Raw genomic sequence first — 18,550 nt, forward strand, 5'->3', positions numbered from 1 at the left:
GAACGCTTTTCCAGCAAAGTCCGCGTGGACAACTTTGTGAAAGCGTAGCTGGGAGGGAACAGCCCGCCAAGAGCAACGGCATCATGAAACCCACATGGGACTACAAGGATGAGGCCCTTTCCCCACCATCCGTGGCGCCAAGCGCGCCAAGAACCACTGAGGAGAGAACAAGCGCTTCGAGAGCCTCATCGAGCGCCTAATGTGGAAATTCGGGGCTTGATATGACTGCAGGAGGCGGCTGGTCAGGTCAGTTTTACTCGAGATCCGGCATTGGCACAGCTTGGCGGTATGGCAACTCGTCTCTACTTGACATTTCCGGACGCGGCTCATCATGCGGAGAAGTTTGTCACCAGATTTGGAAGACATGAGTGTTTTTCTTGCGAACTCGCATCCGTACGCAGTCCAGCGCGGCGACGATGTCATTCAAGATTGTGGTCTTCCCATTTCGCTGACTACCTATGTCGCAGTCGCGGATAGCGGAGGCACAATAGAGATTTAAGCTTAACGTTATTCGTCACCTGTCATCAGTGATGTCGCTGGTCGCCGTTATCTGATCCAGCCAGCGGCTGCACCTCCTTGGAAAACTTTTCCCCGCGAACCAGCACCAAATTTCGGTTGAATTTGAGAAGGGGAATCCGATCCCTCCTGTGAGTCTCAGATGACAGCTGTCGTAGGCTAAACTTAGACTCTCAAACGTGGTTCCTCAGACTGTCAAATCAGCACTCAGGTAATCCCTGTGCTCCGAACCCTTGTCACCACCTCCACAAGCCTTCCGAGCTCATGGGCCTCGAGCATGCGACCAATTGCTCCGTTCGGGGGCCGTTCTGGCCAACACCTGTCGGTTCAACCTTCTCTTTGCTGAAACACGGACCACATCGCCATGAGCAGCCGAGCCAACCCCGTAGTTGATTCACGCAGGGGTTTGGACTTCACTTCCCTCGTCTACAAAGAGTATCACACAGCAAAAAGAGGTTTACGTCAATCTCAAGTGATTGAGGGCCCTGTCTGTACCTTGCTCAGCAATCCGGTGGCTACTCAAGTCTCCGTGTCGCAATTGCAAAATTGATGTCATGAATCATGACCTCGACGACGGCCGGCGGCATTGCGTTCGCCTTGGCAATCAGCCCAGTTTGACTCGCCCCTCACATTCGGCGAAATCATCAGCAGCAAAGCTCCGGCAATCTGAACAGGCTTGTACCCAGACCAAAAGGGCGGAAAGCACGCCCTTTCCGCATTGTCCCATGAGGCTTTTCAGCGCTCGTGCTAGCATCTTCCTTGACATCAGAGCAAAGCTGTATTTTTGGCTCAGAATTAACACGATGACGATTGCGATTGATAAGAACGGAAGAATACCCATATTCACGTAAGTCGGTGGAGCAGTTTCGGAGCCGACGACTCCGGCCCTATGGGATTTAGCGGGGCGCGGACGGCAAACCCGGAGCGAAGTGCGGGGTCTCGGACCCGCTTACAGTGAACCAAGTACCCTATTCTCCTTCCTTATCAGTCAGTCCGACTTCGTCCAACGTCATCTAGTGCCCCTCACTTGTCTCACGCGAAGGTGAGTCACAGTCTTTTCAAGTCGCGGAAATATCTCCGAACTTTCTTTCCAAGCGTTCAAGCACCGCCATTGCGTACAGTTCTCAGAAATGGTGACCAAAAGAGTGGCGCGATACGGTGACTGGGACAGCCCCATCACGGCCGATACAGTCACCTCCAAGAGCTGGTCCGTCACCTCGCCCCGTGTTCATGTAAGCCTCGTGAATCAATGGCCATCGCCCTTTCTGACGTTATCTGTAGCGTGCATCCGGTCGCGCGTACTTCAACGAGTCCAAGGAAGATGGTCGCAATGGCGTTGTCGAAATCACCAGCGACGGACCCAAGGACGTGCTCCCAGCACCCTGGAGCGCCCACAACTCCGTCTACGAGTACGGTGGCTCTCCATACGATGTACTCTTCGACGGACGTATCATCTTCTCCAATAGTGGTGGTGATACCACCGGTGTTAACGTGCTGGATCCGGATTCTGGGGAAGTGAAACTAGTCACAGCGGGTCCTAACCTCCGATATTCCAACTTCAGCGCGAGCCCGACGACCTCTTGGGTGGTGGCCATTGAGGAAGACCACACGATAAACACGCCACGAGAAGTGAAGAACTACATCGTCGCCATCAATGCAGACACCGGAGAGACAAGGAGAATCGTGCAGGGCGCCGACTTCTACTATACACCTCAGTTTAGCGAGGACGGTGCAAGGCTGGTTTGGATGGAGTGGGACCAACCCAATCTTCCATTTTCTGCAAGCAAAGTTTTTGTAGCTGACTGGAGCCCGTCTGCTACCGTCGAGAACGTGACCCAAGTTGCAGGCAAGAACCGCGAGGGCGCTGCCGAGCCCAGATGGGGTTTGGATGGAAGCTTGTTTGTGTGCATTGAGACTGGTGGATTCCGTCAACTTCACCGCATTGCCCCTGGTCAAGTACAGCCCTCGCAGGTCAAGCTTAAAGACCTCGAGAATGCCGAATTTGGTGAGATTCGATGGTTTCAAGGAAGGTTCGTTACAGAAGAGCATCCATGAGAAAATGGGTATCGTCTAACAAGCTTTTAGTCACACATATGCCCCATTGTCTGATCGATATGTTGTAGCAGCAGGCATCTTATTTGGCGAGGCAAAGCTCATTCTCATTGATCTCGAGACGAATGACTGGAAGCCTATCGGGCCACCCGGCCTCTGTGCCATTGCGTTCGATTCAGTCGCAAGGTTGAATGATAACACAGTGCTGGTTATCGGAGAACAGAAAGCCTCCCCTTCGGCTCTCTACAAGGTTGATGCGTTGAGTGGAGAGGTTACCGCCGTAAGACGAACTTCTGATGCCGATCTGGACGAAGGGCTCTTCTCGAAGCCCGAACTTGTCCAGTTTCGTTCGAAAGGCTCTCCTTCCCGAATGATCTACAGCGCTCTGTGGATGCCGCGCAACCCAAAGTTCACGGCCCCAGATGACACCCTACCGCCGCTGATCATTTCGTCTCACGGCGGTCCGACCGGATATACGGGCTCTGGGCTGAAACTGCGCACTCAATACTTCACGGCTCGAGGCTATGCACTCCTTGCTCTGAACTACACCGGCTCGACTGGACACGGACGGGACTACCGTGAGGCACTCTTCCACAATTGGGGCATTGTTGACGCAGACGATGCTGCTGAGGTCGCCGACCATCTCGTGGCCGCAGGCAGAGTTGGTAAGGTCGGTATCGTCGGCGCAAGTGCGGGAGGCTACAACGTGCTGCAGGCCCTTGTGCGCCATCCACGGACCTTTGATGCGGGATTTTGTGTTTGTGGCGTCAGCGACGTCAAGAAACTTGACGAGTCTACTCACAAGCTGGAGTCAGAGTACATGGGTGCTCTAGTCCTCAATCCTGGCATGACAGATGAGCAAAAGGAAGAGAGATACAAGGAGCGAAGTCCTCTGTTTAATGCGGATAAAATCGAGTCGCCTTTGTTTCTGCTGCATGGAATCGAGGACACAGTGGTACCCATTGAGCAAGCACGTCTCATCTACCAGGCTGTCAAGGACAAGGGTGGAGATGTTCGCATCAGGGAGGTGTCTGGAGAGGGCCATATGTTTGGCAAACCGGGGAGCCCGCAAATTTGGCTGGCCGAAGAGGAGGCTTGGTGGCAGAAATACTTGTTGTAATTCTCTGGGAAGCCACTTCCGATATTGACAAGCTCGCCAAGTAGGTTTCTTCAATGTTTCAATTCTACTGGGCTCGTGACTCTAATTACTACTAGCTGATCAGAGCAATTGAAGAAAAAAGTGTGCATCCGCCTAAATATCTATCTTGACTAGATAGGTAAATGTAAAATTTGACTGAGACACGTTCCCACCAGCAAACTTTGGATTATTGGTGGTCGGTGATGAAAGTGGCAAGGCAGGCGAATGCCCCTGCCATAATCCTGAGATGATTGGCTCTATGCACTACGGAGGGTCACAGGTCTACCTTGCCATCGCTGCGCTGGCGCTTACACATCCCTTGGCTATTGAACTCACGAGTTCAGCCTGGTTCTCCTCCCACACAAACCCCCTCTTCTTTTCAAGCGTCCCTTGTCTTTGGGCTCACCCATCTGCTGTCTACAACGCCCGATATCTGACTTCGCTCTCATATCACAAACCACGAGATTTGCACGGCAAACTACCGTTAGCGTTGGGGATCGCCGCGAGAACACCTTCGTACTGTCATGAATTCCGAAAAAAGAAAACGAGACCAAGATGAAGCGGCCATCGAAAAGGAGGCGAAGCAGGCAGCACTATCGCACGAGGCCTACTCTGTAGGCTGGGTATGCGCCCTCTCCAAGGAGCAAACTGCCGCGATTGCAATGCTCGACCAACGCCATCCTAATATTCCCAACATGCAGCCCCCGACCGACACAAATGCGTACACCCTTGGATCGATAGGTGGTCACAACATCGTGATAGCCTGCTTGCCCAAAGGCCAAATTGGCGTTGTCTCGGCAGCGACTGTAGCCACGAACATGGTGTCGACTTTCCCGTCCATCAAGATTGGGCTCATGGTGGGGATTGGTGGCGGCATTCCATCCAACAAGGTCAGACTCGGCGATGTTGTTGTAAGCACTCCTACAGGAACACACCCAGGGGTGGTGCAGTGGGATCTTGGGAAGGCGAAAGAGGGCGGCAATTTCGAACGAACAGGATCTCTCAATAACCCGCCCACTTTCCTACTGACAGCATTGACGAAGTTGGAAACTGCGCACGAAATGCAAGAATCAAAATTCGACGAATATTTAGAAGAGCTCGGGAGCAAATTTCCCAAATTGGCTTCGAGATACTTGCGGTCTGAAGCTCTCCGAGATGTTCTATTCAAGGCAGACTGCGTTCATGTGGATATGGACGATACATCCTCCTCCGACGAAGATGAAGCCGATGCCTGTCGGCGTTGCGACAAGACGATGGCTAAGGAGAGAAAGTTGAGAGACCCCCGTATTCATTACGGATTGATTGCGTCTGGGAACCAAGTTATCAAGGACGGTATGTTCCGGGATAAGCTCAATAAGGATTTCGGTAATCATGTTCTCTGTGTAGAGATGGAAGCAGCCGGGCTGATGACGAACTTTCCTTGTATTGTCATACGAGGAATTTGTGACTACGCGGACAGTCACAAGGACAGACAGTGGCAGGAGCATGCGGCTGCCGTGGCAGCGGCATGTGCCAAGGAGCTTCTGGCTCAAATAGAGCCCGGGTCGGTTCAAGCAGAACGATCGGCGCGACATATCCTCAACGATAGTAAGTAGATAACGTACAGCTTTTCATGAAACTATTCATTGGACGAATCACTCATACTTCCAATAGTTCGACACAACGTCCTATCAACTGCGTCTCATGTAGAAGGCATTCACAGGCATTTACTTAAGGAGGAAGATATTAAGATACTCGACTGGCTCACACCTACCGATTACGGAAAACAAAACAGCGATTTCTTTTCGAGACGCCATCCAGGGACCGGCCAGTGGTTTCTCAACTCCAAGCCTTTTAAGACCTGGCTGGCTTCTCAGGGCAAAACGCTCTTCTGCCCAGGCATCCCTGGGTCTGGTAAAACAATAATCGCATCTGTTGTGGTGAATTTTCTCAGGGATGTGTATCAAAGTCAAACCATTGGTTTGGCTTACATCTACTGCAACTATCAAAGACAGAATGAGCAGGATCTGCGTTCATTCTTGGCCAGCATTCTAAAACAGCTTTCCCAGACGCTCTCTACCCTGCCTCAGTGTATCAGAAGACTCTACGACGAGCATGCAGACTCTAAAGAAGACCCACCCATTGGGAAGTTGATTGATGCTATAGTTATGGTTTCAAAATCAATTCTCAACGTCTTTGTCGTCGTCGACGCACTTGACGAGTGTCGAACATCGGATGACTGTAGGTCATGTTTCACATCCCATCTCTCGAGAATCCAGGTGGAGGCAGACATCAATATTATGTACACGTCACGACATGTGTTTGAAATTGAGACCTTATTCGATACCTGTCTGCGACAGAGGATAAGCGCGAAGAGCGACGATGTTGGCATGTTCATCGACAGTCGGTTACAAAATCTCCTGGAACGCGTACAAGGGGGCAGTCAGCTCGGAAAGACCATAAAGTCTGCAGTAATAGGGCTTGTGGACGGAATGTACGTATTCCCACCTTGATCCAACCCTTGATTGTGTCAACTAACCCAGCTTCCCAGGTTTCTCCTCGCACACCTTTATTTGGATGTTCTGCACGACACAACAAGCGTGGCAGAAGTGCGCAAGGCGTTGAAGCAGCTACAATATCGAAACTCAAAGTCAGACAGAGATGATGAGAAACGCCATATCCTGGAGCAAGCATACGACCAAGCTATGGAAAGAATCAAGATGCAGAAACCAAACTTCCGGAATCTAGGTATAAGAACTCTTGCCTGGGTAACATTCGCAGAGCGACCTCTTACCAAGAATGAACTCCAGCATGCCCTTGCTATAGAGGAAACAGACACCAAATTCGACCATGAAAACGTGAGGACGATTGAACTGATTCTGTCTGCATGTGCTGGACTAGTCACAATTGACGAACAAAGCAACGCAGTTCGTTTAGCCCATTTCACCACACAAGAGTATTTCGTGGCAAAGCAGAACGAACACTTTACAAGTGCTCAACGGGATATCACGTCCATTTGCGTGACTTATTTGCGTTTTGAAGGGCTCTGGAGGCACTTATTTGACAAATATGCAGAGAATGTTATAAAACTCTTCGACCACCTAGCCAACCACTCAGAAGGTTCTGTCAAAAGTCGATGGGAGGACTTACTCGGAAACCACTCAAAGACGTGTGCGGCTCCAATTTGTCAGTTGTGGCCGTATGCTGTCAGTAAATGGGGCTACCATGCATGCAAATCTTTGCATGTATTGCCGCATTTCATCGACCCCTCTACCAAAGGCAAATGTGTTACTTACATATGGGCATCTAGCAAAGGTTACAGATATGGATCAACCTGGAAATCTTTGCCTGAACATGTCCTCGGTGCTTTGGAATTGCACACAACGGATCGTCCAAGACCAACAGCCCAAGGTCCTGAGTTCAAGAATTTCCGGACTCCCCGAATGACCAGACGCGACCAAATGGAATATGGCATTCATGAGACCATTGAGTTCATCGAAGACAGAGCAAACATGAATGTTTGCAAGTTGAACGAGAGTGGAAAGTGTGCATTGACACGTGGGAGCTACATTGACAACGTAACTTGGGCAGCAGAACTCTCGAAGAAATGGCCGCCGAGGGAGAAGGACAATTTCTGCCCTAATATCCAAACAATAAGCGTTACATTTGCAATGGAGGATTCTCCAGTCGTTCTTCGATTTGGCGACTCGAAAAGTAATTGCGAAAGTGTTTCGGCTTTTCCAGTGTCAACAGCGAGGATGCACCAGCAGCTGCAACAGTGGCCTTGAAGGTTGTGGCACAAGACATAATCCATGTACATCAGAAGAAGAGGAAACGGCCACTCAGACAGGGTACCTGTTATCTTCAGATATCGTCTAAGCAAAACAGCATCAGAAAGAAGCAACATCATCTCTGCGCATCATAAGTCAAATCATTCGGGAACTTACGATTCATACAACGTTGTCGTTAACTCATGCAATTCAACTAGCCCTATGAAGCCTTGCTGCTCTCACCCTTCTCACCACCCTTGACCTTCTCATCATCTCCGTCATCCTCAATCTCAACCGTCGCCGCCGCTCCCTCCAAACCCTCCTGATTGCCGCTCTCCAGACCTCCAGACTGCGCCAGGAACCAATCCGCAACCTCCCTCTTGCCGTTGAAAAGCGCCGAGTCAAGCGGAATCTGGTCCTTGTCGTTCGCAATCGCAGGCGACGCGCCGTTCTCAACAAGCAGCTTGACTACCTCGAGGTGGCCGCCCAGACACGCCCAGTGCAGGCCCGTGTTGCCAAACTCGTTGGCGGCGTCGACGTACGCCTTCTTCTCGTCAGCGGGGCGGGGCTCGAAGGCCTCGATCAGCGCCTTAACGACGTCTGCAACGTATGTTAGCAACCGTATCGGAATCTTCGGCGTCAAAAATGGTGAGCGCAGGGGTTTTCGGGGGCGAAAGCTACCGATGTGGCCGTTGCCCGCGGCCATGTGTAGGCAGGTGTTCTTGCCCTCATCCTTGGCGGCTGTGATGACCTCGCCGACGGACGCGGCCTCGCGCTCCGACAGGGCCTTGAGGGTCTCCTGCAGGTCGGCGAGCTCGCCGGCGCGGGAGAAGTAGATCAGGTCGTCGATCTCCTCTTCTGATAGTTTTGGCGCCATTTTTGATTGAGATTGTCCGGGGTCTGGGCTTCTGGCGTCGCAAAGTGAGTCTTGAGAGGTGAAGTAGAAATTTTTGAGTGATGGTGGGTGGAAACACGGTGCGTAAATCATAGTGCGTACTCTACACTGTGCGCTGCCGCCTCCTCGGCGGGATGAACCATGCGCCAGTCTAAATGACGACCATCAACATTGAAAACAAAAGCAAAACCCCCAGAAAACCAGACGCCGCGCTGCCGAAGTCAAACTCTCGCCATATGTACATCCAGCCAGTTTGAAATGTCACCGGCATCATCCACCGCTTGTATCTCTGCCTTGACGTTCAAAAATAGCATGATCTGCAGTTCCCTTCGACACTCGATGTTGTACTCGTCAAAGTCGGCAGATATATTTCTCAGCAAGGTTTTCGCAATCTTTCGGTCTCTTTCTTTGAGTGCATCGGTTGCATCGAAGCTGCTTTCAGATTGCTGTTGCCTGGAAAAGGCAGAATCGTCGTCGACCTCCAGATCCCGGCGACCAAGAAGATCATCGCTCTTGATTCCAAGCCACTGCATGCTTGGAACAGTGACTCCGACTTCATGAGCATGGCCTCGGGATCCATGGCTGTAACAGCGCATGATATTGACGCCATACGGATCAAAGTCAACAAGGCCGTAGATGGGGATTTCTGGCTTGGCCGAGTGAAGTAGGTGAAGGAATTGCTTCGTTTGTAGATCGGGAACGCCCTTTCCCTGATAATGATGTTAGAATGGCATCAAATACCACGAATCAAAGCGAACATGCCGTAATTAGAATACCTTGCCCGGCAGATGACGTGTCCTAGTAGCGTGCAGCAGCGAGAGTTCGGAAGGTGGCCTACGCTGGTCAGCATGCCATCTTGACCAGGGATCTTGCAAGGACTTGCATCTTTCTCGACTACGAGCACCCACTCAGCATGCTGAAAATCGATTTTCGAGATGTTTCTCGTCGTCGGGATTGTGACTCCCTGGCTTGCATTAGATGGATTACGGTCCATGACGAGGATGAGACTTACAGTATCGCTCGCAGAGGCGCTCACACTAGACGAGTCTCTCATATGCAAAGTAATTGGTCCTGACAAAAGCCCTTTGGCACTGGCAACCTAAGAGGGGGTAAGCCTTGGTTAGGTATGGGGAGGGGGGTACTGACAATATTCAAGTCATCCCGCCCCATTCCCAAGGTGTGACTAATGTCGTCGACCAGGCCATCGACAATTGCTTGAGTCTTGAAGAGATCGGGACATTGGTAGAACAAGTTCCTGTGATCTCTCGCCTTCAGCAACCAGGCCTTGAGACAAGGGAGGCTAGATAATTACAGACCTCTTGGTGACCGGATTCCCAGACAGGAGGGAGCTGTGAGATAGGTGGATGATCTTCAACACCTGGGCTGGTAGGGCTCGTCAGCCAAAGACCCAACAGTGGAGATTCAGACTCGGATACCGAATTTGATGCTCTCGTTCTCAGTCCGGCCAGGAAATTGGAGGACGGAAGGCGCGGATCGAGAGCGGGTTGCGCGGGCTGCGCTAGGAGGGTTCCTCCGAGACCCTGGACGGGTTTTGTAGGGCACACGGAGGACTTCCTTGTTCTCGAGTGATTGGTAGACAGAGATGAGTATCTCCTGCAGCTTTGCGATGGCTATGCCGACAACATTGTTGTCTGGGTCTGGATCCGGTATGTCGACGATGGGGCTGGACTGGTAAGCAGGCTGTCGGGTTAGTTGGCCACGACGACCAGTCATGTGGAGTGTAGCATTGTCCATTTGGTCAACGAAGACTGCCTGACTTGAGCTGTACCTCAACGAACCTCCCGCAACTTTGAGGGCGGACGCCAGACCGTCATGGATGTTGGTGCATCACGATACGAATTCCCCCAAATGGCGGGGAGCCCATCGCAGCTGAAAGACAACGAAACCCGCCCCACCTCTTCAGCGATTGGCCAATGGGATGACGCCCGCCGGCACCCTCACCGTCACAGAAGGAAGGCACCGCACACCGAAGGGCCTGAGCATCGGTGGCTTCCTTCCCTGGTGGTGTGAAGTCAACCGGCAGATCGCCCCGACGAAACAAAAAAACGACACTGGACGGGACCGTGGGCTGGTTCGTGCCCACAGAGGCTTCAGGCACCCGAAGCCGCTGAAGCTTATCCCAAAGGGCCCCCTGGTGCCGCCCGCAACATGGCACCTGTCAAAAACGCTTAAGCGTAGCCGTTTACGTTAGGTTGGAGTTGCATGTGTCCATGATCTGCAAATTGGCGATGTACATGATCAAAAGTCAATTGCAGAGACGAACAGATCGAATTTTTTTGAATTGGATATTGCCTTGGCGTCCCCCTAGAAGCAGTTGATTGAGTGCTGACCTGCTTTCCCAGTGATCCAATGGGGGGAATACCCCTGAGCGCTCTGGTAGGTGCCCCCTGTGCTGATTAAATCATGATTGGAGCAGGGGTGTCGTACGAGGATGTGGTGGGTTATCGCCGAGCACATGCATCTTATCGTCTGGTCACTTTTTTTCTGGACACCGCCTCAGAGAGACACGCAGGGGACCGCGCTCTGTGTGCTGACTGGGCCGCTGTTTAATAAGTGCATGAACGCCCACCGTCACCAAGGTGCCTCTCGCCTTCCGCCCCCCTTCCGTGCTCACGACACCTTTCTCTCGACCCTCGGACCTTCACACTGCTTTCCCAGAGGTTCGAATCACCGCCAAAATGGTCGTCGAGAAGAAAGCGCCCTCTGTGGCCTCGAGCAACGGCACCAGCCTCAAGCCTATCCAGTCCCGCAAGCGTGTCGCGGAGGCCATCGCAGAGCAGGAATGGCCCAAGAGACCCCGCATCGAGGCCAAGACGGATCGCACTAAGTGGCGCATGAAGGACGAGGACGGTCGCCATATCTGGAAGTATCTCGAGGACGACGAAGCCTCCAAGGAGTGGCCGCAGACTGCCGCCGACAAGTACTTCTTGGGTCTCCCCACTGTCAGTAGAGCCCCTCACGCGACATGCGCCAAGTGCACCACTAACCTGTTGTACTTGTATAGGACCTCCCAGTCCTCCCCGAACCCAAAAATCCCCTCGAAGCTACCCTCAATGGTCTTGAATACGTCGAAAAGCTCCAACTGCCCTTTGGCGACTGGGGTTGTGAATACGGTGGCCCCATGTTCCTCCTCCCGAGTACCGTCATTGCGCTCTACGTCACCAAGTCGCCCATCTCTTCTGCGAAGGCGACCGAGATCAAGAACTACCTCTTTGCGCGCGCGCACCCTGAGTTGGGCGGATGGGGTCTTCACACCGAAGGCATCAGCACTGTGTTTGGTACCTCCCTGAACTACACCACTTTGCGACTACTTGGAGTTGACGCGGAGGAACCTGTCATGGTGAAGGCTAGAGCGAGACTCCACGAGCTCGGCGGCGCGACCCAAGGACCTCACTGGTCCAAGTGGTGGCTTGCCGTCCTCGGTGTCGTCGACTGGGAGATTGTCAACCCCGTACCCCCCGAGATCTGGCTGTTGCCCAACTGGGTGCCCATTCACCCCTGGAGGTGGTGGGTCCACATCCGTCAGGTCTTCCTGCCCATGTCGTACATCTACTCGCGACGCTGGAGTGTCGAAGAGACGGACGTCATCCGCTCTCTCAAGAAGGAGCTGTTTGTGGAGCCCTGGGCAGCGATCAACTGGAAGACTCACCGAAACGACATCGCCCCTGTGGATAACTACCACCCCAAGTCTTGGCTCCTCAACACCGTCAACTGGCTCCTGGTCAAGGTCTGGAACCCCTATCTGCGCACCAACTACATCAAGGAGCGGGCCGAGGCGTGGACCAGTGATTTGGTCGACATGGAGGACGCCAACACCGACTACCTCGGCCTGGCGCCTGTCAACGGCCCCATGAACCATGTCGTCTGCTATATCCGCGACGGCCCCGGTGCTTACACTGTTCGCCGACACACCGAGAGACTCGAGGACTCTCTCTGGGTCAACGCCGAGGGTATGCTTGGCAACGGTACCAACGGTGTGCAATGCTGGGACACTGCATTTATGATCCAGGGCGTTGTCGCAGCCGGTCTCGAGAAGGAGGCTAGGTGGCGCCCGATGCTTGAGAAGGCTCTGGGTTTCCTCGACCGTCAGCAAATCCGCGAGAACTGCAAGGACTCGGACAAGTGCTACCGTCAGCAGCGTAAGGGTGGCTGGCCCTTCAGCAACCGTGAGCAGGGCTACGCTGTGAGTGACTGTATCTCAGAGGCACTCAAATCTGTCATCATGCTCCAGAAGACCGAGGGCTTTCCTCAGCTTCTGGACGATCAGCGCATTTTTGACGCGATTGACTGCATCTTGGTGTACCAGAACGAGACGGGTGGCGTTGGCTCTTACGAGCAGCGCCGCGGCGGTGAGTACATGGAGATGCTCAACGCCGCCGAGGTTTTCGGCCGTATCATGATCGAGTACGACTACCCCGAGTGCACGACTGCTTGCGTCACTGCGCTCTCGCTCTTCCAGAAGTACTGGCCCGATTACCGCAAGGAAGACATTAGAGTTTTCATCCACCGTGCCGTCAACTGGATTCGGTCCCACCAGAAGTTCGACGGTTCCTGGTACGGCAGCTGGGGTATCTGCTTCACGTATGCCGGCATGTTTGCGTTAGAAAGTCTGGCCAGTGTGGGCGATATCTATGAGACGAGCAAGGTATCGAGGAGGGGCTGCGACTTCCTTGTCTCGAAGCAGAGAGAGGACGGCGGTTGGTCCGAGAGCTACAAGGTAAGGATTCCACCCCGTGTGGATTAGGACTGTCGACTGACATGACTAGGCCTGCGAGACTTCGGAGTACCACGAGCACCCCAGCGGTTCTCTGGTTGTGCAGACCGCCTGGGCCTTGATCGGACTCATGGAGGCCGAGTATCCCAATATCGAACCCCTTCGCAAGGGCATCCAATTCCTCATGGACCGTCAGCAGGCCAATGGCGAGTGGCTGCAAGAGTCCATGGAGGGCGTCTTCAACAAGAGTTGCACTATCATCTACCCTAACTACAAGTTCAGCTTCTCCATCAAAGCGCTCGGCATGTTTGCGCGCAAATATCCCGACGAGAAGATTACGCCTGGCATCAGCGGCAAGGAGTAAGGGCATAAAGCATATTGCCATTTCAAGCATACCTATCTTAGAGTATTTTTAATCTTAATGAGATATATGATGACGTAGGGTTATGATGAACAAAGTTCAGGAGTTGCGATTCGCTTCTTGCTATGCAATGAGGCTGATTTTGTTGGGAGCTTTGCAGCAGTGAGTTGTGCTGTCACAGTGGCTACCGATCCATTGAAGGAGCAGTCGGTGAGGGGCAACGGCTTCGGTGAGCAAGCCACCAACGGTCTCGGTCAGAAAAAGGCGGTCGCAGCCCAGAATGCGGGGTGGCCCAAGCTTGCCGGCAGAATCGCACAGTCGGCCCCACCACAGCTTCCAGAACAGTCTGACCCCTCCGCAAGGCAACCTCACCGTTTGCTTCATCTAGCACCCTTTGGGCCCGTACCCGTTTGCTTTACCACACTTCCATTGACCCTTTTTTGTTTACACTTTTTGCCGTCGATCAAGGGACTCGTAGGCATTTAAAATCACCACGAGCCGCTTGCAATCTCTGTTTTTTTCCACACCACACATTATCCATCCGCATCCGCATCCACGAAGCAAAGCCAACCCGAACCCCGCCAAGCATGTCTGGAAGCACAGCCGCCAGCGCAGGCATGGCCGCCCTCGAAAAGCGCGACTACGACACGGCCATCGCCAAACTCACAGACGCCCTCAAGACCTCCCGCTCCCCTCTCTGGCTCGCCGCCAGATCCAAGGCCCACATTGGCAAAGGCGACTTCGCCCGCGCCCTCCGCGACGCAGACTTCTCCTACGCCGCCGCCGCTGCTCGAGGCAAGCGCGACCTCATGCGCGATGCTCAACACCGCCGTGCCGTTGCCTACATGCGCCTCGGCCGCCTCGCCGATGCCGACGCCTGCGCGATGTGGGTGCAGCGCATGGCCGAGCAGGCCGGCGTCTCGCTGTCCGACCCGGCCCTTAGGAAGCCCGAGACCGACGAGAGAGGCTTCTCCACCGCCACAAAGCAGACCATCTTGGATTACAGAACGGCTATAGAACAGAAGAAGTTGGCCCAGGGGAACAGCTACCTCGCGGATACGGCGCCTGCTGGCCTTAATGCGGCGGTTGCGTTGCGTATGCAGATTCTGGGGCAGATGGACAAGCTCCCTGCGGACGATGAGAGGAGGAAGGTGACGGCCTCTTTTGCGCCTAATGTTTCGATCGATGACTTTGAGAAGGAGGAGGCGGCGGCTGCGACCGCCAAGACTGACAAGGCTGCGGACACGGAGGCCGCAAAGGAGGATAAGGACGAGATCAAGGCCGCTGCGGCTGAGTCGGTCAGAAAGCCTGCCGTCCAGACTGACGTGCGTACGGACTTCTACCAGACCAACACCGATGTCATGGCATCCGTCTATGTCAAGAATGTCCCTAAGGACGAGTTCAAGGTTGAGTATGGAGAGAAGGAGGTGAGCAGACACTCTGGCATCCGCATCCAAACGAGAACTAACGTTTCACAGATTCGTATGAGCCACATCCCAGGCCACGAACCTTGGTACACCATCCCTCTCTACGGCCCTATCGACCCCGCCGGCAGCAAGCACAGCGTCAAGTCTGTCAAGGTCGAGTTCCAGCTGAAGAAAGCTGCCGTCCTTAAGTGGCCCAAGCTCAAAGCCGACCCCTCCGATGTGAACACCACAACCACGACGCCGGCCCCTGCCGCTCCTGCGAAGCCTGTCGAGCCCGCCCCTGCTCCCGCTGCGGGCCCATCCTACCCAACTTCATCCAAGTCCGGCGCCAAGAACTGGGACACGGTGCTGGCTGACGAGAAGGACGATGATGAGGACAAGGACATCAACCTGTTCTTCAAGAGCCTGTACAAGGGCGCGACCCCGGAGCAGCAGCGCGCTATGATGAAGAGCTTCACCGAGAGCAACGGCACCGCTCTGAGCACGGATTGGAACGACGTCAAGGACCGTACCGTTGAGACGCAGCCCCCTGAAGGAGTCGAAGCCAAGAAGTGGGAGGCTTAGGAGATGGTCTAGTGTATTGAGTGTTGGTCGGTTGTCGGGTTATTTTTCATGAAAGGGATCACGGAACGTTATCTATCAAGGCATCAGAGCTCCAAGCTCAAGGCGTGGCGTTGGTATCATCGGGTAGTCAAAAAGTAGCTTCTCTTCAGTTGAGAGTGTTTTAACATGCAAGAGACAGAATGCCATCTGTCGTTAGTCTACTTAAATATGGTATCTGGATATATCGTGATATGCTCTTAGTATGCAACTACGTTCGGCTCTCTGCATAGCGAAACTCATGCAACTTGTTCAACGTGCTTAGGAAATCCTCGTTGGCGACGTACGTGCCCTTCAACCAACGACGGCCACTCCCGGCGTCGAACTCGCGGCGCCCGTGCAGCACCCTCTGGTTGTCGAACAGGACGCACTCGCCGGGCTGCAGCTTGCGCTGGAACATGTGCGCCTCGTCCTCGAGGATTTTCTGGAACATGCGCGCGCCGCTGTGCCACTCGCGAAAGCGTGCGCGCTCCTTGTTGTTCTTGGGGATGTGGAAGGGCGCCTGGAAGGGCGGGGACCACCAGACGTCCTGGACGTGCTTCTCATCATCGGCCCACTTGAAGACGGGGCGCTCCTGGCGGTAGAAGAAGCCGTTCTTGGAGTAGTGGTAGGGGACCTTGACCTCGCCGAGGGCCCTGAGCTGCGTGGCTTGGCGCTTGCGCATCTCGCGGGCGGCGAAGAAGGCGTCGCTGAAGATGGACTCGCCGCCGGAGCACGAGTTCTCGAGGCAGTGCAGCAGCTGGATGCGGGGCGGGGACTCGAGGTAGAGCATGTCGGAGTGCAGGCCGAGGTAGGAGGAGGTGTAGGCGACGTTCTCGGCGTCGGGCTTGGAGATGACGTCCCAGGTGCGGCCGTAGAAGGTCTCCTTGAGGGCGCCGAAGGTGAGGCCGATGTCCGCGACGGCGGTTTCCGAGTGCGGCACGCCGGTGAGGAAGACGAGGCCCGTGGCGGCGAGTTCCTGGGCGCCGGCGCGGAAGGCGTCGCCGCCGGCCATCCAGTCGGCGTAGGGGATGGTGCGCAGGCGCGGGGCGAGGATGGCGTTGTCCCAGAGGAGGCGCTTGACGGGGTCCTTGGTGAAGTAGACGCGTGTCGGGGCGAAGGGGAGGGAGTGTTCGGTGGCGATGCGGGACATGCTCTGCGGGCCGGCGGCGGGGAAGACGGAGACGTGGTTTGCGGCGGCGGCGCGGGGGATGTCGTGCTGCCAGGTGATGTGGAGGGAGCCGTCGGGGTGCTTGGTGACGGTGTCGAACTTGAGGGCCTCGGGGATCTCGGCGGAGGAGAAGGACTTGTTGCCGGAGGAGGGGCTGACGCACTGCGGGCAGGGGCAGCGGTCGCGCAGGTAGATTGCGCTGAGGAGCCTGGGCTTGTTGTCGTAGTCGAAGGGGCGTTGGATCTGCATGAGGTCGTCGGAGATGAGCTCGTAGGTCCATCGTTGCGCGATGCGGCTACGCTCGCGGCGGATTGCTGTCGTGAGGGTGTTGGCGTTGCGGAGGTATGTGCGGAGGGAGCGGTCGAGGTCGGCGAGGGTGGAGGACGTTGTGAGGGGTTCGTAGGGCTCGAGGAGGTCGGATTCGGAGGAGGTGGTGGTCTCGGGAGACTCTGAAGCTTCGGAGGCGGGGGGTTCTGGCTTTTGGCGACCGAAGACCTGGCGAAGAGAAGCGACTGCGCCCTCAGCACCTTGAAGTCTCGGGGAGGTTGTGTGAATGCGCGCGGTGGGGGCGTAGGTGTAAGGACTACTGCGTGAGCTGAAGGACAGCGCAGAGGCCGGCCTCGTCGCATTGAGGGCTCGCGATGCGCGCGCCGCGGAGGAGATTGAGGTCCTCATGGCGGGTCGTCGTCACTGGTGCGTTCGAGGGAGGATGGAGGGGGGAGAGACGAGGCGAACAGCGAGCACGACGCTGCAGCTGATGAAGGATGTTGGACCTGGAGACGTTTGCACTCTAGCTGGAGGGAGATTCCATGGTCTGCTGCTGTGTCGAGAACCGAGGCGGGGTGGATGGGCGACGGGAAGAAGAAATAAGTGGACAGTGGCACGATCTGAAGAGCTACGAGCGGGCACTGGGCAGGGGTTCGCGCTGGTTCGCCCAATGTCTTGCCGAAAAGCTGCCCCGCGACGGGAGCAGCAAGTGAGACCTCAGGGGAGCTACGGGCTTTTCCAGGGAAGCTAGTTGCCGTAAGGAGGGGACGAACCTCGGTCGGAGGGCAATTCTGGGGAAACAAAGAGGCGGGGGAATGAGGCACTGTGCCATATCGAGGAGCGAGTCGCTCTGTTTTTCACATGAATTTTTACCACCTGGGCAGCGCAAGATCTAATCTTATCTTTTTCATCAGCACCGCAACTTCAGATACATACTCACCTTTTTTTCCCGCAACATTTCCCATCAACTTGTTCATTACAACTGTTCAAAGATTCACAATCAATAACACTACATAAACTAATTACACCTACAAGCTTAAATACTACTTAATGCAAATTTTCACATGCTAAAGATGTGTTTAGCTTATTAGCGACCTCATGACCTCCACTGCTCCTTCAAGCGCCACAACCGGACGACGGGAATAACATGCGGCGCAACTTAGCCTCCTTCACATGACCGCCGCTATCAATCTCTCTGTGGGAAGAAAGCGTCTGGAACGTAGAGGGCCTCAGTTTTGTTTCTCTTTGATTTCCAACTCCACTTTACGATTTCCCGTTTCATCTCTGTGAATATTTGTTTAGCGACTGTCGCGGCTACACCTCATCTAACGTGCAGGGATGACAAACACACTATATAAACAGGTCTTTCTGGTGCTTTTGTGTCTACGCGGTTTCATTCCGTCTACTCAATGATGAGCACAATTCCAGTGTCCGATTGAAGACAACAGTGGATAGACGTAGCGATGATGGTGATGCTAATAAACCTAACAACGGCAGTAATGACGACGCTAATAGAAATAACGACGACGGCGATGACAATGATGACGACGACGACTATAGTATGATAACTACAGCGAAGCATGCCTGAGCTAACAGGAAGAATAGTTGGTCTAGCGCATAAAAGATAGGTGGTAAGCCTCTAAGAAATATAGGGACTGTG

General features: G+C 54.3%; 7 protein-coding genes across 7 annotated transcripts; 4 read left to right on the top strand and 3 right to left on the bottom strand.

The window, feature by feature from the left end:
* Nucleotides 1-1,646: 1,646 nt before the first annotated feature.
* Nucleotides 1,647-3,688, top strand: dapb3 (Dipeptidyl aminopeptidase BIII; the record flags this gene model as incomplete). Its single annotated transcript, XM_036637350.1, has 3 exons — nt 1,647-1,748; nt 1,798-2,546; nt 2,602-3,688. The coding sequence occupies 3 exons, from the start codon at nt 1,647-1,649 to the stop codon at nt 3,686-3,688; spliced, it is 1,938 nt and encodes a 645-aa protein (XP_036497571.1).
* Nucleotides 3,689-4,230: 542 nt separating this feature from the next.
* Nucleotides 4,231-5,301, top strand: CGCS363_v005502 (uncharacterized protein; the record flags this gene model as incomplete). The annotated part of the gene is made up of 1 exon (XM_036637351.1): nt 4,231-5,301. The coding sequence occupies one exon, from the start codon at nt 4,231-4,233 to the stop codon at nt 5,299-5,301; it is 1,071 nt and encodes a 356-aa protein (XP_036497572.1).
* Nucleotides 5,302-7,675: 2,374 nt separating this feature from the next.
* Nucleotides 7,676-8,332, bottom strand: CGCS363_v005503 (Ankyrin repeat-containing protein; the record flags this gene model as incomplete). The annotated part of the gene is made up of 2 exons (XM_036637352.1): nt 7,676-8,055; nt 8,137-8,332. The coding sequence occupies 2 exons, from the start codon at nt 8,330-8,332 to the stop codon at nt 7,676-7,678; spliced, it is 576 nt and encodes a 191-aa protein (XP_036497636.1).
* A 239-nt stretch (nt 8,333-8,571) lies between these two features.
* On the bottom strand, nt 8,572-10,105 carry rec12 (Meiotic recombination protein rec12; the record flags this gene model as incomplete). Its single annotated transcript, XM_036637353.1, has 6 exons — nt 8,572-9,060; nt 9,189-9,314; nt 9,363-9,449; nt 9,497-9,605; nt 9,667-9,733; nt 9,787-10,105. 6 exons carry the CDS (start codon nt 10,103-10,105, stop codon nt 8,572-8,574), a joined length of 1,197 nt encoding a protein of 398 aa, XP_036497637.1.
* A 944-nt stretch (nt 10,106-11,049) lies between these two features.
* ERG7 (Lanosterol synthase) lies at nt 11,050-13,449 on the top strand (the record flags this gene model as incomplete). The annotated part of the gene is made up of 3 exons (XM_036637354.1): nt 11,050-11,313; nt 11,376-13,088; nt 13,138-13,449. 3 exons carry the CDS (start codon nt 11,050-11,052, stop codon nt 13,447-13,449), a joined length of 2,289 nt encoding a protein of 762 aa, XP_036497638.1.
* A 584-nt stretch (nt 13,450-14,033) lies between these two features.
* CGCS363_v005506 (Protein SGT1-like protein) lies at nt 14,034-15,437 on the top strand (the record flags this gene model as incomplete). The annotated part of the gene is made up of 2 exons (XM_036637355.1): nt 14,034-14,873; nt 14,925-15,437. 2 exons carry the CDS (start codon nt 14,034-14,036, stop codon nt 15,435-15,437), a joined length of 1,353 nt encoding a protein of 450 aa, XP_036497639.1.
* Nucleotides 15,438-15,684: 247 nt separating this feature from the next.
* BODG (Gamma-butyrobetaine dioxygenase) lies at nt 15,685-17,298 on the bottom strand (the record flags this gene model as incomplete). Its single annotated transcript, XM_036637356.1, has 1 exon — nt 15,685-17,298. One exon carries the CDS (start codon nt 17,296-17,298, stop codon nt 15,685-15,687), a length of 1,614 nt encoding a protein of 537 aa, XP_036497641.1.
* Between the last annotated feature and the right edge of the window lie 1,252 nt (nt 17,299-18,550).

The sequence above is a fragment of the Colletotrichum siamense genome, assembly GCF_013390195.1.
Source record: "Colletotrichum siamense strain Cg363 chromosome Unknown KSG_Cg363_contig03, whole genome shotgun sequence".
In the NCBI taxonomy this organism is placed as follows: Eukaryota; Fungi; Ascomycota; class Sordariomycetes; order Glomerellales; family Glomerellaceae; genus Colletotrichum; species Colletotrichum siamense.